General features: G+C 43.3%; 1 protein-coding gene across 1 annotated transcript in view; it reads left to right on the top strand.

Moving 5' to 3' along the window:
- LOC144773589 (uncharacterized) overlaps nucleotides 1-16933 on the top strand; it is a gene marked incomplete at its 5' end in the record, with an annotated part of 141468 nt that extends 124535 nt beyond the window's left edge. Inside the window, 2 exon segments of the mRNA XM_078658714.1 lie at nucleotides 617-697; nucleotides 14109-16933. Of these exon segments, the coding sequence (XP_078514840.1) occupies nucleotides 617-697; nucleotides 14109-15319 (1292 nt within the window).
- Between the last annotated feature and the right edge of the window lie 451 nt (nucleotides 16934-17384).

The raw sequence follows: 17384 nt of genomic DNA, 5'->3' as shown, positions 1-17384 counted from the left end.
TCTGAGGCTCTCTCAGGAAGGTTCTATGGGGTGAGGCTGTTCTGATTGGCTGTTCACTTTGTTTGGTCTCTTTTACAAAAAGAGGTGGATATGCTACAAAATGAGATGAGGCCTAGGCCTTATTCTTTTTTTGTACCTATTTCTATGGTATTTTTTATTTACCGGGGACTCCCATCTCTACGAGGGGGAATGATACAAGCAATGGGAATCCAAGAAAGTTACCAATACTGAGAACCAAAGTTACAGGTAAGTAAGTTGTTTTCTTCACAACCATCACAATGATCACACCCTGCCCGTAGCACACTTTTTTGGTTGTTGCTAGCACAGTCTGAAGAGTGCAGAGCACCTTTTAAAAATTGTATCTGGTTACTTACAGCTGCAGTTTTTATGAGATATGGAATGTTTTTCTGTTGTGAGTAGGGGGGTTATAAAAAGCTTTACAATGGGTGTAGAACTTCCATAGTCGTGCGAGCGGCTTCATCCCCCCATGGTGCCTGTCTTTGCTGATCAAAACAAATATCAACCTGCTATAACTACCCTCCTCATTACCATTGATTTAAATGACTCTTAATGTACACTGGATAAGGTTGAAATATGATTTCTTTTTGTATTCCAGGTTCACATGGTCCTTCACAATCCAGTGATTTCTATGTCATGTACAAATTCTTCGCTAGAATCCAGATACATACGATTACTAGTAAGTTACTTGCTCACTATTACTGGAGTTCTGCATCTGACTCTTCCAGTTCGATGTATTCATAGTCATCGTTCCACCTTGTTCTCTCATGGCTGCGTGTAGCATCAACAGATTTCTGTGGCGTTTCAAGATTTTCTTTATTCTACTAACCTTGTGTTTTGGTTCAGAAGTCTTCTCCCATCCTTTTAAATTCCTTTGTCGCACTCCCTCTCCTTCAACAGCTCCCTTTTCCAGTGATTCTGTTGCTCCTTAGGTAGTCCTTTATGCCTTTTTTCTTTCTTTTCTAGTGCTGGTTAAAAATTAAGTTTGGTTTTCTCAATTTTTAAGGCACTTTTGGAGAATTCTTCTCTGTGTCTGGTGTCTTTATGCTGCAGCTCTGACTCCTCTACACAGTCTGGGTGCTATATTGAGCACACCTCTAATGCTTGCATTGTAACCTTCAGTGTTGGCTCCTGGTTTTCCTTTGTATTGTTGAGTAGTGTGTCCACATTTGCGTCTATCTTCATCATTATGGTAATAAAACGTCTTAGAGGTTATTACAAGCCATTCTTAAAGAGGTCTAATGCATTTGCTTTCTTATTTATATATTTGGAATTTCTTCCCCTGGTCTGAGACCTTCACACTTGTCCCAGTGAAAAAATGGAACCTAAAGTTGTAGTGACATATTGGTGACATATGTACAAGGTTTCCTTTATAACATAAAAACGACCATTAGAAAGTATATATTGTGGGAACTGCGCTCTATACAATGATAAGGGCTGTTTTTTTTTAATGGTTCGCTTTTTAAACTGTCAACGGCGTCTCGGCCCTGTGCGCAATGTAGAGTCTCTTCAGGACCTGGGGGTGTTTAGGGACACCTGAAACAAGGGGAAGGATATTGTCAGTCAGGATCTGCGGTGTGTCAGCAGTGCTTGAAAATGGAAAGGTGTACGCATATTATTGCAATACCTGAAGGTGGGTCTGCGCAGCCTAGTGTAAGAGTTGTGCCACCGTGAGTGTAGTGAAGAAAAAGTACTCACACGGGACCCGGCGGGCGCTATATGTGTGAGAAAATGAAGCATATTATTGTCAAATTGAGACGGAAAATAGGCTTACATGTCTTCGCTGGGGTCGCACAATGAGGAGGTGAACCAGTCCTAGGATGCTTGATTCCGGTCCAGGGAACACATGGCTTGGCAGTTCGGGCTGGGCTGTTCCCATGAGGCACAGGGTCAAGACTGATTTGCATATGGCCATGTCTGAACTGGGGTGGCGTGGTGAGCAAAATAACGATGGATTAAACCCAGATCTGTGACTGGGGGTGAATGTTTTACCAATGTGCAACATTCCGTCCATCATCTTGTGTGTTTTGCTGTGCTCCCTATGTGGGAAGGATATGTCCTGACGTGGGTCCCGTGCTCACTACGCCACTGGAGTCAAGCTATCCTGGCTGATGACGGCTGATTGATCAGAAACTGGTCCTAGGATGCTTGATTCCGGTCCAGGGAAGACATGGCTTGGCAGTTCGGGCTGGACTGTTCCCATGAGGCACAGTGTCAAGACTGATTTGCATATGGCCATGTCTGAACTGGGGTGGCTTGGTGAGCAAAATATCGATGGATTAAACCCAGATCTGTGACTGGGGGGTGAATGTTTTCCCAATGTGCAAGATTCCGTCCATCATCTTGTGTGTTTTGTTATACAATGATAAGGCATTTGTTTTTTTCCTAGTCACGTCTGCCTGCATTTTCATTGTGCCTTTGGCGGGAAGAGACTCTTTGTCAATGAACCTAGCAGACAGACTCTCGCTGTTCTGCTGATTAGCGGTCCGGGTGCAGGCATATACCTACTTACGATCGTGTAAGGTAAGAGACCCCAGACAATGTCGGCTTGCCAATGATGCACACAGCGTCCATGACACGCCCAGCACTCTGATGACATTGTGCTCCCTTCTGTTTTAGACCATCATCCTAGGACGCAAGCTACATAATTACTGAAAATGAATAGCCACCCCTCATGCTACTAGGAACGATCGTGTTCCAGTACACACAAAGCCTATACCTCTAGCACGTAACGCACCCATCTGGGTAAGTCTGTTATACCATTTCTAAGCTTCCAACAGCTGCCTTTGAACAGCCATCTACTTAATGTACTACAACTCTGTATCTATAGTGCCCACGCTGAGACTACATAATCTGAAAAACCCTCATATTGGAATTTTACTGGAATGCTATTCGTTGATTTGCCAGCCTACTTCTACCCTCACATAGTGTAATTTTACCTCCTTATTGTGCGACCCCAGCGAAGACATTTAAGATTATTTTACGTCTTAATTTGACAATAATATGCTTCATTTTTTCACACATACAGCGCCCACCGGGTCCCGTGTGAGTACTTTTTCTTCACTACACTCACGGTGGCAGTACTCTTACACTAGGCTGCGCAGACCCACCTTCAGGTATTGCAATAATATGCGTACACCTTCCCGTTGTCAAGCACTGCTGACACACCGAAGTTCCTGACTGACAATATCCTTCCCCTTATTTCAGGTGTCCCTAAACACCCCGAGGTCCTGAAGAGACCCTACATTGTGCACAGGGTCGAGACGCCGTGGACAGTTTAAAAAGCGAACCATTAAAAAAAAAAAAACAGCCCTTAATATTGTATAAAGCGCAGTTCACACAATGTATACTTTCTAATGGTCGTTTTTATGTTATAAAGGAAACCTTGTACATATGTCACCAATATGTCACTACAACTTTAGTTTCCATTTTTTCACTGGGACACCATTCACTATTGCTTAATTATTATTTCAATACTCTGTATGCATTGTTCTCTTATAAAAAAGCTCTATAAATAATTGCTAATGAAATACAAAGACTACGTGTGTTCAGCTTGCTCTCTTTTTGACATCTTATTAACCCCTTTTATTGCCATTGCGCATTTGTATATTTGTGTCAAGTTGCCATTAGTCCATAGGAGCCGTTGTTTTTTGTTAACACTTTAATTTCCCTGGTTCCTAGTGAGTAGGGCGCCCTGGTTTTGGTTTTTAGAGCACGCTATGTCAGCATTTGTTTTTAAAAGGACACCACCGGTACTACAACTATCAGCTGATTTTAGAAAGAAGCATACTTGTGTCTGCTCTTAATCTCCTCTTACAGACTGTGCCAAGGACACTGCAAGACATTTACGAATCAGGGCTGTAGCTGCTACTTTTCTGCTTCTCAGTTGATTTGACAAGAGACACAACCATTATTTGTAAAAGGAACAAATATACACGCAAGGGCTACATCATTTAGTATTTCAGGCTAAGTTCTTGTGTGTACCACAATGTAGCCGCTCCCAGTGTGGTGTCGCTAGTGCAGTTTTTAGTTTGTGAGTGCAGGCATCTCACACAAAGTGAAGGATGGTCTCACACACCACCTGGTGTCATGCTTCATCATAGACCAGTTCTCACCCTCTAAAAACTTGGTTTGATAGAGTGCGGGCATACATCTGACGACAGGGGTGCACTTCTAAACTAAGTGGGAGCCATGGGGAAATTTTTTGAATTAAAAGGCCATTTAAGGTGTCAGCTTAAATTTAATAGTGCTGGCATCTATATGGTGGTTTAAAATAAGGTGATCGGTGTTAAGGTGATAAGGTGTTAAGGTGATAAGGTGATCTGTGCCCGTGTGTTTACTCGCATTGCCCACAGCGTCCTATTGCCTTGTTGTTGTTGTATCCATTTTGTTGTGCCTGCAGCCCGTCCCTCCCCCTACGCTCCCGCCTCCCAGCTCCCCCTCCCACCCACGAGTCTCCTGGACCGGCCAGGCTGGGAAACCCTGTGACCAGCCTGACTTCATGTGAAGCGGTCGCTCCACCCTTCCTCCTGACTACATAGCGCTGGAACCGGTATCGTAGCGCCGATCCCCCACCACTGCCACAGCCTAAATTTTAATTATACTTGTATCGCATTAGCACCCGCTCTGCTGCGTAGCGCTCCACAGTGCCCTGGGTATCTTAATTTGCTGAATTGCGAACGATCCGCATTGCCTGCCTATTCTGCATTTCAGTCTTGTGTCCGCCCCGCATTGCTTTTCATTAGCTCAGCATTTCAACTGTGCCCGTGTGTTTACTCGCATTGCCCACAGCGTCCTATTGCCTTGTTGTTGTTGTATCCATTTTGTTGTGCCTGCAGCCCGTCCCTCCCCCTACGCTCCCGCCTCCCAGCTCCCCCTCCCACCCACGAGTCTCCTGGACCGGCCAGGCTGGGAAACCCTGTGACCAGCCTGACTTCATGTGAAGCGGTCGCTCCACCCTTCCTCCTGACTACATAGCGCTGGAACCGGTATCGTAGCGCCGATCCCCCACCACTGCCACAGCCTAAATTTTAATTATACTTGTATCGCATTAGCACCCGCTCTGCTGCATAGCGCTCCACAGTGCCCTGGGTATCTTAATTTGCTGAATTGCGAACGATCCGCATTGCCTGCCTATTCTGCATTTCAGTCTTGTGTCCGCCCGCATTGCTTTTCATTAGCTCAGCATTTCAACTGTGCCCGTGTGTTTACTCGCATTGCCCACAGCGTCCTATTGCCTTGTTGTTGTTGTATCCATTTTGTTGTGCCTGCAGCCCGTCCCTCCCCCTACGCTCCCGCCTCCCAGCTCCCCCTCCCACGCTCCGCCCCCCTCCTCGTCCCCATTTATGTCAGATGCACCCACGCGCAGCTATCGCGCCCCATGCGCGCCGAAGGTGCGCCAAAGGTAAGCCCGTCTACGCCCATCCACGCCAAGCCCGCGCCCAGCGCCAGACCCCCTGGTCCCCGCACCACCCACCCCACCCGCATGACATACGACGCCTCCACCCTCCTAGCCCTAAACCCCGGCCGCCTCCCCAACTGCGCCCAAGCCGCTCCTGGACACACCCATGGACCCTTCACATGCTACTCCTGCAAGTATGACGGCACTAAGACCAACTCCTCATCCACTAACACCAAACAGATTCCTGACACCAACCACCTAAAGTGCATCCTGCTCAACACCCGCTCGATCCACAGACACGCCATCGACCTTTGGAATCTTCTAGACACCATCTCCCCGGACGTCGCCTTCCTAACAGAAACATGGATGAACGCCTCCTCAGCCCCAGACATCACCATTGCCATCCCGGAAGGCTACAAGATCATCCGAAAAGTCCGCACCCACCATACAGGAGGAGGCATCGCTATCGTCCACAAGAATTCCATCCGCATCTCAACCAGCTCAGACGTCAACCTCGCTAGCGCCGAGCACCTTCACTTCCAAATCCACACCGACCCCAAGACCACACTCAGAGGCACCCTCCTCTACAGGCCACCAGGACCGAAGACATCACTGACTTTATCACCCCACACGCCCTCCCCTCCGAGGACTACATTCTATTGGGAGACCTCAATTTTCACCTGGAAAAGAGCAACGACAGCAACGCCACCACCCTTCTGGACAATCTCGCCAACCTCGGACTCAAACAACTTGTTAATACCCCCACTCACTACGCAGGTCACACTCTTGACCCTATCTTCACCTCCAGCAAACATATCTCCTTCAGTCTCACCACAGTTCTCCATTGGACGGACCACAGCTGCGTTCACTTTATCTACAAAAAGACCACAACCCACAACCTTCCTCAACCTACTCTGCGAAGAAACTGGAACAAAATCACCATCGACCAGATCTCCTCATCGCTTCTGCAAAACCCCCCCACCCACTCCTCGAACCCCAACCAAGCAGCCATTAACCTCACTCAATGGCTAACCAACAGCCCCGACAACCTAGCACCTTTGAAAAAACGTCAAATCAAACTAGGCAGCAAAAACGCATCCTGGTACAACGATGATCTTAAGAAATCCAAGAAACTCTGTCGCTCCCTTGACAAGGCCTGGAAAAAAGACCCAAACACCTGCACCAGGGACACCTTCAAAAACGCCACCCGCATACGCCACCAACTGATCCGGACTGCAAAGAAAGCCGCATTCAAAGATCGACTAGACAACAACGCCCACAATAGCAAGGAGTTATTCAACATCGTCAAAGAGTTTACCAACCCCACTGCCAACTCCAACGACATCACTCCCTCTCAAACCCTTTGCGACTCCCTAGCTTCGTTCTTCCACGACAAAATCACAGACATCCACAACAGCTTCGACAACCAACCCGGAGACCAACCCACACAACCTTCTGCTGCAACCTCACCCCCCTTGAACATCCTTAAAAACTGGAACACAATCTCCACTGAGGACACCATCCGCCTGATGAACTCCATCCACTCAGGATCCCCCACAGACCCATGCCCTCACCACATCTTCAACAAAGCAGACTCCATCATAGCACCACACCTCCGAGACGTCATCAACTGCTCCCTCAACTCCGCCACCTTCCTGGAAAGCTGGAAACACGCCGAACTCAGCGCCCTTTTGAAAAAACCCACAGCTGACCCCACCGAACTCAAAAACTACCGCCCCATCTCGCTCTTTCCATTCCCGGCCAAAGTCATCGAGAAAGCTGTCAACAACCAGCTCGCTGCCTTCCTCGAAACCAACAAATCCCTTGACTCCTCACAGTCTGGCTTCCGAGCCAAACACAGCACTGAGACCGCACTCATCGCTGCAACAGACGACATTCGAACTCTACTGGACAATGGAGACACAGTCGCCCTCATCCTCCTCGACCTCTCCGCAGCCTTCGACACAGTCTGTCATAGCACCCTACTACAACGCCTCAGAAACATCAGAATCCAAGGAAAAGCACTGGAATGGATCACCTCGTTCCTTGCCGGAAGAACTCAGAGAGTCCGCCTCCCACCATTCAAATCAGGGGCCACCGAAGTCATTTGCAGCGTACCACAAGGATCTTCACTCAGCCCCACCCTCTTCAACGTATACATGAGCCCCCTCGCGGTTTTCGCACGCCAACACAACCTCAACATCATCTCCTACGCTGATGACACTCAACTGATCCTCTCACTCACTAAAGACCCTAACACCGCAAAAACCAACCTACATGAAGGAATGAAAGAAGTAGCCGAGTGGATGAAGCACAGCCGTCTGAAACTGAATTCAGACAAAACAGAAGTCCTTATCTTAGGTACCTCCCCCTCCGCCTGGGACGACTCTTGGTGGCCAGAGGCCCTTGGAAAATCACCCATCCCGACGGACCACGCACGGAACCTGGGCGTCATCCTGGACTCCTCACTCTCGATGACCAGACAGGTCAACGCTGTTTCTTCGTCTTGCTTCAACATTCTTCGCATGCTCAAAAAAACATTCCGCTGGATCCCCACCGAAACTAGAAAAACGGTCACCCACGCACTGGTTACAAGCCGCCTGGACTACGGAAACACCCTATACGCCGGTACCACCGCAAAACTTCAGAAAAAACTCCAACGCATCCAGAACGCATCAGTCAGACTCATACTAGACATCCCGCGTAAAGACCACATTTCTGGTCACCTGAAAGACCTCCACTGGCTCCCGGTCAATAAGAGGATTACATTCCGCCTCCTAACCCACGCACACAAAGCACTTTACGAACTTGGACCCGAATGCCTCAACACACGACTTTCCTTCTACACCCCTCCCCCCGCCAACTACGCTCCTCCAATCAAGCCCTTGCTACTGTACCTCGCATCAACAAAACCAGCATGGGAGGAAGATCCTTCTCCTACCTAGCAGCTAAAACCTGGAACTCACTTCCCATTCACCTTCGCCTTACTCAGAACCACCTAGCATTCAGAAAGCAACTTAAAACCTGGATATTCGACAAATAATTCCCCACCCTTCTTCAAGCGCCTTGAGACCCTCTGGGTATGTAGCGCGCTATATAAATTCCTTGACTTGACTTGACTTGACTTGTACTGGGGATATTAAATTACTGCTGCACTTTTAGCCACTCACGATAGAACGATGGTGATTGTGGCTTACTCTGTTTTTCGTTGTATGTGTCATAAGCTATATGACAGTAAATATGTTTTTTAATATGTTTTTCTTTCAGGATTTTAGAATTTAGCCATTTCACAGTGGAGTGTGATCTTCATCACCCCACTGAGTGGATTCCTCTCACCATAGTGTGGTACGAGTGGAGCCTGTACTTTCTTTCACGGTCCTGATGAATGCCACGGACCCAACCGGGCCTTTAGGCGAAACATGTTGACCTCATTCATAGTGGTGGGGGGACATTAATATCCCCATTACACCGATCACCTTATTTTAAACCAACATATAGATAGATGCCAGCACTATTAAATTTAAGCTGACAGCTTTAATGGCCTTTTAATTCACATTTTTTTCCCAATGGGCCCCCGCTTAGTTTAGAAATTCATCGTCAGGTGTATGCTCGCCCTCTATCAAACTAAGTTTTTAGAGGGTGAGGACTGGTCTATGATGAAACATGACATCAGCCCCTAAATTTTAAGATATATTTGGTTTGTGGTTGGAGATGGTTATGTCAGTGCTGCTGGGTCTGCAGGTTACTATTCCATTGTAGTATGCTCTTGGGTCTTGTATGGTCCTCACTGTCTGTGGTGTCATTGTGGTTAGTTGTTGCTTAGATTTATACCTTCTCTCACTAGATGCTGCTGTTTTATGAGTGCAGGGTCAAGACTGATTTGCATATGGCTGGGTCCAAACTGAAAGGCATGGTGAGCAAAAAATGATGGCTTATGGCCCAGATCTCTGTACTGGGGTGAATATATGACATTGTTCTGCATTCTGTCCATCAATTGTTGTTTTTGCATTTGTCACCCTGAGTGGCACGGGTGTGCCCAGACGTGGGTCCTGTGCTCTCCATGCCACTGGAGTCAAGCTATCCTGGTTGATAAGGGCTGAAAGCCCGAAACCAGTCCTAGGATGTTTGTTTCCAGTCCAGGCAGGACCTGGCCTGGCAGTTTGGGCTGGACTGTTCCCATTGGGTGCAAGGTCAAGACTGATTTGCATATGGCTGGGTCCAAACTGAGCAAACAAATGATGGCATAATGCCCAGATCTCTGTACTGGGGTGAATGTATGACATTGTTCTGCATTCTGACCATCAATTGTTTTTTGCAGCTATTTTATGAGTAGCATTACTTAGACTTTTAAGTTGAGTTGGGAGAAGTCGGTAGTTAGCAATAGATTTTCTAGGTGATAGTGTTAGTTGCACTGTATGCACCGGTCAGAAGGTGCTTCGTTCCCATAAAGTACTAGACATTTCTGTAAGTATTCTGAGTTTTGTTTGATGATCTCTCAGCTCTCAATTTCTGGTTCACTGGCAGATTCTTTTTGTATTATGTTTTAATGATCTTTAAATACAAGCAGAAAACATAGTCTGAAGTGGGTGATCTATGAACCCGTCAAGTCATCAGTTATAGCCTAACACATACTTACAAAATGTAATAGTTCTAAATCAGATACACTAATTGTCTGCAAGGGTACTCTATAGAAAGACTGACAACTATATAATCAAGCTCTGTTGTGGTTCAGGAAGGCAACATTTCCTATGCATACATCACCTTTGACAGCATTTTGTATCCTCATCCCAGGTACTGATTAAGTTTAGGGTCATTTTCTGCGCGATCATTGATTTTCATTGCAACACTATTCTTTCCTAAGCTATGAACATGATGAAATAAAATGTATTGGTCTTGCTGTACCATAGGACTTAAGTCACACAGGGGTGTGGAATTTAATAAAATATCTACTTGTCCATGGGGCAGGTTGCTTCATAAATCTACTTGTCCTGTAACAAAATCCACTTGTCCCTTTGGTGCCATGTAGTACAGGGACAAATTATGGCAGCAATCTCATTATATAAGAGCTCTGATATAGCCTCTCTGATTATGCCAGGGCTCCTACCATAGTTCTGTTTGATGTTTGAATGCTTGCAATCCCCTTATGTTGCCACATTTCTGCAGATCTACTTACTGGGGCTGAAGGTAGTGGTAAGCAATAGTTACAGGGTTAGAATACCCTTTTGAGTCTGTGCAAACCTACTAACTTGTACGTTTGAAAGCTTTTCAACAGGTTTTCTCTTATCTTTTCCCATACTGAGAAATGTTGGAAACTTACTCCTAACGGTGGCCGATGTAAACCTTCTTCCAGAGTTGTGGAAAAAAGTGGTTCGAGGGAACTTGCAAAACACTCAGATTTTCACATGATCAAATCTACACATGCACATTTGCTCACGCTAAAATAAAGTTCACAAATATTTACTATTTCTTGTCCTACTTCTGTAAATGTTTTGGAATCAAGGAAAGCTGCATGGCTGCACTTAATACAAGGACATATACCATGGGTGCACTTTTGAAACTTTCTTTAATAATTGGTCTCCATCAGTTTTCTGGCATTGACCATTACCTTTTGTGTTTATTAAAATTCTGTTTCTCTCTCTCTCTCTCTGCATCGGCTGGCTTCACTGTGAGTGACATCATTCTGCTCTTTCACAAGGAGCATATCGGCACACTAAGTAGTTTTGTTCAGTGCCAGTACTTACTGTGGCAGTGTGTGCTTTTTGAGACCACATTTTATTTGTTGCTTTTGCCAATGTGTGTTATAATGGTGAGGGCCCGGCAACCCCACACCAATAAGGTTGTACAAAAACTATGCTAAAACAAGTCACACATTGACAAAACTAATTGAGTGGGGCGATATGCCTTCCGTCTAGTTTGCGTTCTGTAATCCTGGCGCAAGGTATTTTAGTGATATTTACTTTCTAAAGCAAATCAGGATTTTCATTGAAAGGTTGGGCAAAGGGATGAAAAGTAGCACTATGTGCTACTTTGCATTAAGGGGTCATTCCATAGGTGAATAATGGGTGTTTTCCTGCATCCACCCATGAGTATTGATGCACATACGTCTCTATTAGCAGTTTTAGAAAATGATTTAAACCAAAACATCATGCTTCCTTGAAGCAGGTGTGACGGAGGAGAAACATTTCAGTTTGTCCATACTTTTCAAACTTTGCATGTGTGCAGAGTTATACAGCAGACATACAAAGTGGGTAAAATAGTAAAACATAGTTTTTAACCAATTCTTGATAGAATGCACACCCTCATGCACCATGGTGCACAAGTGTGTGTTGGGGAATGGCAGCCTCAAATGCACCAGCGCTGGGTGGGAGGAAAAGTAGCGCCATATCATGGTAGAAATAACACCGTTTTTTTCACACTCCCCTTGACGCGATGCAGTGCTGCATTTTTGGTGCTGCATCGCGTTAAAAGTTTGCACATTTCTCCCTTAGGTTGTAGTTTTCAGACTCTTCCAGATATATTCTTCAAGCCAATTGGAAAGGCGTACGTTGACAGGACATTTATAAGTTGAAATATATGGTATGCCATCTTTATCCGTTGCATATTTATGCACATCTAGGAGGTCAGCTTGCCATTGATGATTAAGGACCCGATTTATAATTTGGCGGAGGGGTTTTTACTCCCTCAGGGCAACAGAGTAAATTACTGCTTCCCCACTATCAAAATTTAGAAATGACCACCAAGCATGTGGTGATTTTTAGGCATTGGCAAGAACTGAAGTTACAGCAGATCCTGTCAATGCTTTTTTAAGTTTTATGCATGGCTCCATCAAAATTACAGAGTCATCCGTCAAACTTATGTTTTTATTTTCAAAGAAAATTCTTTATTGAAAATATAATTATTTTTTTAAATGTGTAAAAATGCATACAACAGTTTTCACTGCCCCTTACCGCAAGGGTTTTTCTATTGTGATGGGCAGTGAAAACTGACCTGTATGTATGGGGTGACATACAGGTCAACCGGCCACAGTCCTTACTCGATCAGGCCATCAGAGGGGTGTAACCATGCCGGAGATGGAGTGGTCTCCACTGCAGTTACATCAATGGACCTCCTACATTTAAATCAGGCAGACGGACCATTATCTTGGCCATAAGCATATCTTTAGCCTCAAGATATAAATCAGTACCTTAGTCCAGTGAAGAGTGTAGAATTCCTTTGACAGCATTTGCATGCACTGTTACCTAATGTATGAGCATCTTCTCCTGAGAAACCATTCCACTTCTTGTTTTTTGTTGTTGTAAATTTAGCTTTCTTTGTAAACTGCGTCTACCCCTCCAAAAGTACTAATCCACAAGGGGTTGTAATAAACTCCTTGGAAAAGCTTCTGCATCCTTTCATTTCTTGAATACAAAAAATGCCCAATATCCTAAATCATCAGTCTGTCTTAATTTAATTTTTTGTGGTATCAGGATATTAAGATGCTGTGATATTTTCTATTATGCATGGTTGCTTATGTTACTATTCAGATCCAGGTGAACTCCGGCACATACAGGGCCGATCATTTTGGAGCAGGATAAAAGCTGATTTCCATAAGAATTATTATTGTCTATAGTGGCACAGTGAGCTAAAAAGATAGACTGGATTGCTTTCTAGAGTAATAACCAGTGGCTGGAATTTATTCGTGTTAATTTTTTAACATTTCATCTGAGACATAGTGTACACTGAGCTGCTTATAGATTTTGATATTACACGTTTTCTTGTATCCACAGATAGGAGATTCCTGAACACATAATACGACAAAGAGTAATGAAGAAAGTATGACAATACTTGAAAGGTATCTAATACACAAGAAGAACAAGAAATGATGCCAAATAGTAATTAGAAAAAGAACAAATCAGTAGGAGACAGAGAATCACGTACACAAAAGACAAAGCCTGCAAGAACATCAAGTGCAATCCGGCTGCTTCAAGAGGCTGATGACATCCATGCTGCTGGACTCAAAAGATTAAAATAAATTAAAATCACAAAAATTAAACTGGCAGAACAGATCCAGTATTAAATTATGCTAGATACCATCCTTTATCTTAGATAATTATTAGGTAGTTACAACTATGCTAGCCTCTCTAACATGGAAATATAAAGACTGTGATGTTAGTCCACCATAAACACTGTTTGGCTGACCCCTACAATCCGTTCATTATTCTAGAATATAAAGACTTGGTAATGAGGTTTTTTCTTTGTGTATTTTATAAATATTCTCCTAAAAATATATTATTTAGATAAGCTGTGAGTCTGCAGTTCTACTTGAAAAGTACTTAACGCAGGTTGAAGACATAGCTCCTTATAGGAAGGCCATGCATATGTTATCAGTCGTACAAGAATTCCAGTAACTATTTAACATTATTATTAAGAACACACACCCTTCAAATACTACACATATCTAGTGAATATTAAAATATAGTTAGTGGTTCAGGAACCACTATGGTCAGTCAGCAAACTCATGGCATAATATGATTTATGCCAAAATATAGCCAACACTTAGACTCTAAACCCCAAAGTAAAACACAAACAATAGAAGACAAGCTTTAGGTTCTGCTCAGTGCTAAAGTAACGTCACCAACAATGCACAGGGTGAATCCCATAAGGACACCGTTAATGTGGCAATAGTGTTCATCAGCAATTCACAACTAAGAGTTCATTAATAAAGAGAAGAAACAACATAAAGGTTCTGTGTTTGTGAGAAAATATTTAAACATTCATCATTACTACACTGACACCAGTAACAACTCGACAGAAAATTCATTTTGGTGTAATGAATGTAAGATGACCTTTAATGAGTCATCGACTCTGTGGAGCAAATATTGCATGCATAAACCAGAAAATACAGACACACGTAGTGAAAATGGAATGTGCTTTACTCACACAGCAAACCTAAAGATCCATCAGCACTCACTCACAAGGGAAAAACCATACACATGCAGTGAATGTGGTGAGGGGTATACTTGTGCATCAGCGCTAACCATCCATCTGCGACGGCACACAGGAGAAAAGCCAGACACATGCCAAGAATGTGGAAAGAGCTTTTGTACATCCTCAAGTCTAAAGCGCCACTACCTAACACACACAGGAGAAAAACCATACCCATGCAGTGAATGTGGAAAGAGGTTTACTGAAGCATCACTCTTAGCAATTCATGTGCGATGGCATACCGGAGAAAAACCATACACTTGCAGTGAATGTGGAAAGAGCTTTCGTACATCTGCAAATCTAAAGAGCCACCAGCTAACACACACCGGGGAAAAACCATACACATGCAGTGCATGTGGAAAGAGTTTTACTGAAGCATCAACTGTAAGGAGACACCAGCTAATTCACACAGGGGAAAAACCTTACACTTGCAGTGAATGTGGAAAGAGCTTTAGTAGCTCTGCACATCTAAAGAGACACCAGCTAACACACACTGGGGAAAAACCATTCACATGCAGTGAATGTGGAAAGAGCTTCACTCAGACATCAGCCCTAACCATCCATCTGCGAAGGCATACAGGAGAAAAACCATACACATGCAGTGAATGTGGAAAGAGCTTTATTATTGCATCCGCCCTAAACATCCATCTGCGACGGCATACAGGAGAAAGACCATGCACATGCAGCGAATGTGGAAAGAGCTTTACTGACGCATCAGCTTTAAAGATCCACAAGAGAATACACACAGGAGAAAAACCTTACACTTGCAGTGAATGTGGAAAGAGCTTTACTGGCGCATCAGCTTTAAAGATCCACAAGAGAATACACACAGGAGAAAAACCTTACACTTGCAGTGAATGTGGAAAGAGATTTATTACCCTCCAACAGCTAACGAGCCACCAGTTAACACACACAAAGAAAAAAACATACTCATGAAGGGAATGTGGAATAAGCTTTACTCATTAATCAACTAAAAATTTCCATCAGCGCTTGCACGCAAGAAAACCCATACACATGGAGTGAATCTGAAAATTTCTTCACTTGAGTGTCAATCCTAACCATCCATCTGCAAAGGTATGTAGCAGAGAAACCATGCACTTGCAGTGAATGTGAATGTGGAAAGAATATTGTAAATCCATGCATCAAAAGAGCCACCATCTAACACGCAGGGGATATAAACCTACAAATGTAGAGAAGGTGGAAAGAGATACAAGCCCCAGGCCTAACCATCCATCTGTGATGGCATAGAGAAGAAAAGGCATAGACCTGCAGTGAATGTTGAAAGAGCTTAAGTAAATCCATACATCTTATGAGTCAGCAGCCAACAAAAAATGGAAAAAAACACACATGCAGTGGAATGGAAAGAGCTTTACTCAAGCATAAGTCCTAACTATCTATCTGTGAAGGCATTCAGAAAAATATAGTTAATGAGGGAAGAACTTGCATGATTTATTATGCCTAGTGGTCAATTAGTGAACACACAAAGTGTAAATAACATCCTGTTGTAATGGGTGTGGGAAAAGCTTCCATGTATGTTTTTTCCATCTATATATGCATTGGTAAGTTTACACACAGAAATCTCATACAGAAGCATTGGATATAGTGTGTTTCAGTCTTTCATTAAATTATAAGTCGCTGTCACCAAAACATCTTAGAAAATAATTTTGGCTACAGTAAATGTGGGAGGGTTTCATTTACTTTTCAGCATTCAGAGTTATAAGGTTTTTGAAGAAACTGTGTCTAGACCTTTCTGATGTCAGGTGAGGTTCAATATTGCGCTTTCTAGGTTTGGAAAAATTCAATATGTTGAAGCTACCCTCCCACTGTGGAAGTTGTCTTTTTCACACTGTAAGGAGAGGTAGCTCTTTGATCCTGTTACTCAATGTATTAGTAACCTTTGACATTGTTGACCATGGGGTACATTTTTCTATTTCATTCGTGTACATGGGATGGTGAAGGCGTTAATGAATTATGTAAACATTAAGTTCCAAGTATATTTCAATGTATGACCTTTGTTATTTTTGTAGGATAATAATATATAAACCATGTTGTATGGTCCTACATTTCCATCATGGTGTTCTGATCATATCATAAACCACAAGGCTAAAGGCGATGTGGTTTGTAAATATCACCAGATCCCTTAGATGGCGATGTAGGGTCTTATCATAAACATTAGCCAGTTTGTATTTTTTATTTTACATGATTATTTTGTGGCAGTTGGGTTAAAAAATGTATTGTTTTTCAAATGGGAATGTTTACTAAAAACTGTAAGTGAAGTCTGGTTAAGGGTGAGATTGTTAATGCTGTTCTCCTGATTCATTAATTAAAATAAGAATGGCCAGGTATGAGTTTTCATGATTGGAATATTAAATCAACAAAATGCAATAGTAAAGCTTTGGAGGCTGGTTTGAGACTGTCCTCTTGCTAATGAAACCCATATTTCATAGTGGCCCATGAAATGCCTCCAAAACCCCACGGGGTCAGTATAAGATCATATGACAGGATAACCTGCTATGTGTTTGTCTTCTATTAAAGTGTGATGTGATTTCATTGCTCGGATCTGGGAATTCTGTATGATTGTAAAATGAAGAGTACAATGTGTTGAGGATAGGATACACCAATCTTTTTTATGTATGTTGTTTTTCTTTTTTAGGACATATGATGTGTAGGGTGATCGGATGTCACCATTTGGCAAAAACCTTTTAAGTCTTAGACTTTCTTTTAACAATCCATTTAAAAGGTCTGGCAGCTTCTATTGAAAAAGAACCATGATTATAATACTTACAGTGCACAAATAAATAAAATCCAGACCTTTCAAGCAGCTTCCACATAACATTGACCCATCTGGCCATCCTCATGGTGTCCCACTACTTATATTTAATAGACAAAAATAATTCTGAATGCATTTTTTAACTTAAAAACATATTTAAGTTCATTCACGGTTAGTAATCTTGTCATATCTGTAAACAACAAAATAAATTATAAGATTTTTCTCTTGTTT

The sequence above is a fragment of the Lissotriton helveticus genome, chromosome 8 (genome assembly GCF_964261635.1).
Source record: "Lissotriton helveticus chromosome 8, aLisHel1.1, whole genome shotgun sequence".
Classification (NCBI taxonomy): domain Eukaryota; kingdom Metazoa; phylum Chordata; class Amphibia; order Caudata; family Salamandridae; genus Lissotriton; species Lissotriton helveticus.
This window is presented reverse-complemented; position numbering and strand designations above follow the sequence as displayed.